The sequence below is a fragment of the Dipodomys ordii genome, unplaced genomic scaffold (genome assembly GCF_000151885.1).
Source record: "Dipodomys ordii isolate 6190 unplaced genomic scaffold, Dord_2.0 Scaffold234, whole genome shotgun sequence".
NCBI classification, from domain to species: Eukaryota; Metazoa; Chordata; class Mammalia; order Rodentia; family Heteromyidae; genus Dipodomys; species Dipodomys ordii.
The window spans coordinates 1,849,283-1,853,895 of NW_012267450.1; the positions used below are offsets into that span (position 1 = coordinate 1,849,283).

At 38.5% G+C, this 4,613-nt stretch overlaps 1 protein-coding gene across 1 annotated transcript in view; it reads right to left on the reverse strand.

Annotated features, from left to right (window-relative positions):
• Nucleotides 1–1,486: 1,486 nt before the first annotated feature.
• Nucleotides 1,487–4,613, reverse strand: part of LOC106000685 (zinc finger protein 33B-like) — a 35,014-nt gene continuing 31,887 nt past the window's right edge. Inside the window, exon 5 of the mRNA XM_013035975.1 lies at nt 1,487–3,755. Coding sequence (XP_012891429.1) covers nt 2,155–3,755 — 1,601 coding nt within the window. The 3' untranslated portion in view covers nt 1,487–2,154. The remainder of the gene's footprint in view (nt 3,756–4,613) is intronic.

A 4,613-nucleotide genomic window follows, 5' to 3' on the forward strand; every position in this document is an offset into this window, starting at 1 on the left:
CCAGTGAGTGCCTTGATGTGTCTTTAAATAAAATAAGTGCTCCTTTGGCTCATGTTCCTCTCCAGGATTATTGGGAATCAGATATTTTTGTGGCAAATAAGGTCTAATTTCAATTTAATTGACAGGGAAATTGAACCTCATCTCTTCAGTTACTTGGTAGAATGTGTTTGTGTGTGTATGTATTTCCCTGTATTATCTAAATCTTTTTCTTTACATGATTCATGGGTTTTATTTTTCTCTTCACTTAGTTTTCCATGTATAAGTAATCATGGTTAATGAAAAAAAGAAAACAAGAAAAAATGAAAAGGCCAGGGAAAAATTAGGCACTAGTAACTTATATGTCTGTAATCCTAGCTATTAAGAAGGCTGAGATCTGAGGATCATGGTTTGAAACCAGCCTGGGCAGAAAAGGCTGCGAGACTGTTATCTACAATTAACTATCTGAAAACTGGAAGTGGAACTGCAGCTCAATGTGGTAGAGCACTAGCCTAGAGCAAGAAAGCTCAGAGACAGCATCCAGGCCCATGACCTACAAACAAAAAACAAAAAGCAAAAGATAAACTCTACAAACACATCAACCACAAAACCTTAGGTAAGAAATGAGCCCAGTGGGGCTGGGAAGGTGGCTCAGTGGTAGAGCGCTTGCCTTGCATGCTTGAGTCCCTGGGTTCGATTCCTCAGCACCACATAAGAAAAAAGAAAAAAGCCGGAAGTGGCGCTGTGGCTCAAGTGGTAGAGCACTAGCCTTGAGCTGAAGAGCTGAGGGACAGCACCCAGACCCAGAGTTCAGGCCCCACGGCCGGACCCCCCCTCCAAAAAAAAAAAAAAATGAGCCCAAGAAATACCCCATCTTTGGAAGGAAGTAGGTATCACCAGGGGGTGATGCATTCACAAAGATTTAAGACAGATTACATTTAGATTTAACAAAGATGCAGAGAAAACACTGGTGTACACTGCTGATGACATTTGACAAATTCATTTGGCTCTGCCTGAACACATATACTTTGGGAAATGTATCACATCAAGAAAAAAATGGTATAAAATAATTTTTAACCAACACTGTACAGGCAATGAGCAAATGTGGTCTGAATGTCAACAGGGCAATATATGTCTATATTACATTTAGTACATGCATAGTATGTGAAGTACTAAATATAAAAAGGGCTACACATGCTGGATGGAATAAATGCTCCACAACAACTCATATATATGGATGTTTATAGAGGGCATGGGAACTAGATGTTTCTTAATCTGTCAATATCCTTCAGGAGGGTAAGATTCAGAAAGGTAGGATAAATTAGCTTATTTGTTCTGAACATCCTGTTTTATTTCCCTAACCAGTAAACAAAAATATATAAAATGAAAACTGGATTTAGAATGCACTTATGACTTACAAGTTAGAGTAGAAATAACCACATTTAGACAAGTTAAGCTATTAAAAGTAAAAATGGCCACAACCTCCATTAAAATCCCAGTCAATGTAGTATAGTATATACAAGCGGCACATGGTGCCAATTTTATTTGCAATTATTATCATAGTACATCAAAACAAGTTGACAAGTTTGAGACCTTTGTCACTACTATAGAATCCAGCTGTGGTAGATGCTGATGTTGGCATGTCTATGTGTAGCATACTCTTCTCAAAAGTCATGTGCTTTGGAAGCCACAACTGTCCATGACTATGTTGTTAGCCAGGTGCTGCATAAGAGGAAGAGATTCCCAATGTAAGACAGGTAATGCTAGAGAAGTCATGTCCATTCACCATCAAGAATTCCCAGTGCAAATCAAAGAGCTCCTGCTGCAATTTGAGGAGGAATGTGCACCATTCCATAATCTATCATAGTCAGTTCCTTAGGTATCTGGCCAAAGTATGCTGCTTCAAAGTATGCTTGTCAACCTCTGTAATTTTCAATGCTCTATGAAGGAGGTAGAGAGGTAGAGGCTGACCCAGACCAAAGTTCAAAGCTCTTAGAATTTTCATTTCCATTTTTCTGATGGTACTGATTTCTCTCCAGTGTAAACTCTGATGTCTAAGATCTGACTTGCTGGTGAAAAACTTTCCACATGTTATATTCACGTTTGTCTCCTGTGTGAATTCTCAGATGCCTGTGGAGACTTGAAATATTGCTGAAAGACTTTCCACTTGTGTTGCATTCATATGGTTTCTCTCTTGTGTGTTCTTTGATGAATATTGAGGCTTGACTTGTAGTGAAAAGACTTTCCACATTTGTTACATTCATAAGGTTTCTCTCCTGTGTGAATTCTCTGATGATCATTGAGGGATGACTTGGTGACAAAAGTCTTTCCACAGGTGTTACATTCATGTGGTTTCTCTCCTGTGTGTGTCTTCTGATGAGCATTGAGGTATGACTTGTTGGTAAAAGACTTTCCACATTTGTTACATTCATAAGGTTTTTCTCCTGTGTGAATTCTCTGATGCCTACAGAGACTTGCCATATAGCTGAAAGACTTTCCACATGTGTTACATTGATATGGTTTCTCCCCTGTGTGTATTGTCCGATGCTCATTGAGGCTTGACTTGAAAACAAAAGACTTTCCACATTTGTTACATTCATAAGGTTTCTCTCCTGTGTGAATTCTCTGATGATCATTGAGGAATGACTTGGTGACAAAAGACTTTCCACATGTGTTACATTCATATGGTTTCTCTCCTGTGTGTGTTCTCTGATGAACATTGAGGTATGACTTGTAGTGGAAAGACTTTCCACATTTGTTACATTCATAAGGTTTCTCTCCTGTGTGAATTCTCTTATGCTTGCTAAGACTTGATTTCTGGCCAAAAGACTTTCCACATGTGTTACATTCATATGGTTTCTCTCCTGTGTGTGTTGTCTGATGCTCATTGAGGTTTGATTTGAAAACAAAAGACTTTCCACATTTGTGACATTCATAAGGTTTTTCTCCTGTGTGAATTCTCTGATGCCTGAGAAGACTTGATTTCCTGCTGAAAGACTTTCTACATTTGTTACATTCGTAAGGCCTCTCTTTTGTGTGAATTCTCTGATGATCATTGAGGAATGACTTGATGACAAAAGACTTTCCACATGTGTTACATTCATATGGTTTCTCTCCTGTGTGTGTTCTCTGATGCACACTGAGGTGGGACTTATAGTAGAAAGACTTTCCACATTTGTTGCATTCATAAGATTTCACTCCTGTGTGTGTGCTCTGATGCATGTGGAGACGTGACATCTGTCTGAAAGACTTTCCACATATGTTACATTCAAATTGTTTCTCTCCTGTGTGTGTTCTTTGATGTGCCTTGAGGTTTGCATTCAGTATGAAAGACTTTCCACACGTGTTACATTCATATGGTTTCTCCCTTGTGTGTTCTTTGATGCACACTTGGCTGTGATTTTCACTTACAAGACTTTCCACATATGTCATATTCATAAGATTTCTCTTCTGTGTGTCTTCTCTGAGACATACTGAGGTATGAGTTTTGCTTGAAAGACTTTCCACAGTCATGTCATTTGTCTCCTGTGTGAGTTCTCTGAGTTTTGATGAGTTTTGACTTCTGGGAATTACATTCATTATATTCATAGGGTATCTCTCCTGTGTGAGTTTCCTGTTACACAGTGAGGTCTGGTTTGTAGCAAGATTTGATACATTTTTTATACCTAAAACCCTAACTCTTTCCTCCACTGTGTTATTATTGGTGATTACAATTTGCAACAGATGTGTGTCTGGACATTCCTGGCACATTTCAATGAAACCATCAACTTGCTGGACATCTAAAATGTTTAACAAAAAGGAAGAATAAAATCATGATGGTATGTAAGAATTTCTTAATAAATACTCATGTAAAGATAAAGTCATTTCTGCCCATCCTCCTTACTGAAGATTCAAAAACAATAGCACTAGGAATGGATTCATGAGAACTGTATGCATTTCTCCCTAATAAGTTACTTAACAAATACTGATACAGTCGTGCTCTTCTTAAGTTTTGTTCTCTGTTTTATTATCAGAAGGGATATTTAGTCAAAATACTCAATAACTCACTGCTAGTGCTTTTAAGTTTAGGACATATAATCTGCCACTTATTCTAGTAGAAAACTGGTGGTTTTATGATTCCTTATCCTGTGTTTAATTAAAGACAGGATTATGTCTGTCTAAAGTTCTGCAATAATCCTATCAAAGACAGGAAAATTGCCTTTGTGCACTTAACCTTACTGCCTTTTAGTATCTTGTTCTTTAGTGCTTAGAATATGCCCTTTTGATCTGTTCCTGCAATTCCCTTAAACTAGCCCTGTTAAAATCTGACCATATAGAAGCAAAAAAAAGAGAGACATTTTCTCTTGACACCTCTCATGGTGTCATTATGACATGTCTTTATCCATTGTCACAGTTGCTGGAAAGAACCAGCAACACAGGAATCCAGGAGCTGGAACATGAATGAGAACATCTCAATATAGTCACCTCTTCTGAGCTCTGCTCTTTTTTTTTTTGTCAGTAGTGGGTTTGAACTCTGGGCTTGGGCGCTGTCCCTGTGCTCTTCAGCTCAAGGCGAGCGCTCTACCGCTTGAGCCACAACGCCACTTCTGGTTTTCTAGTGGTTTATTGGAGATAAGAGTCTCACGGACTTTCCTGCC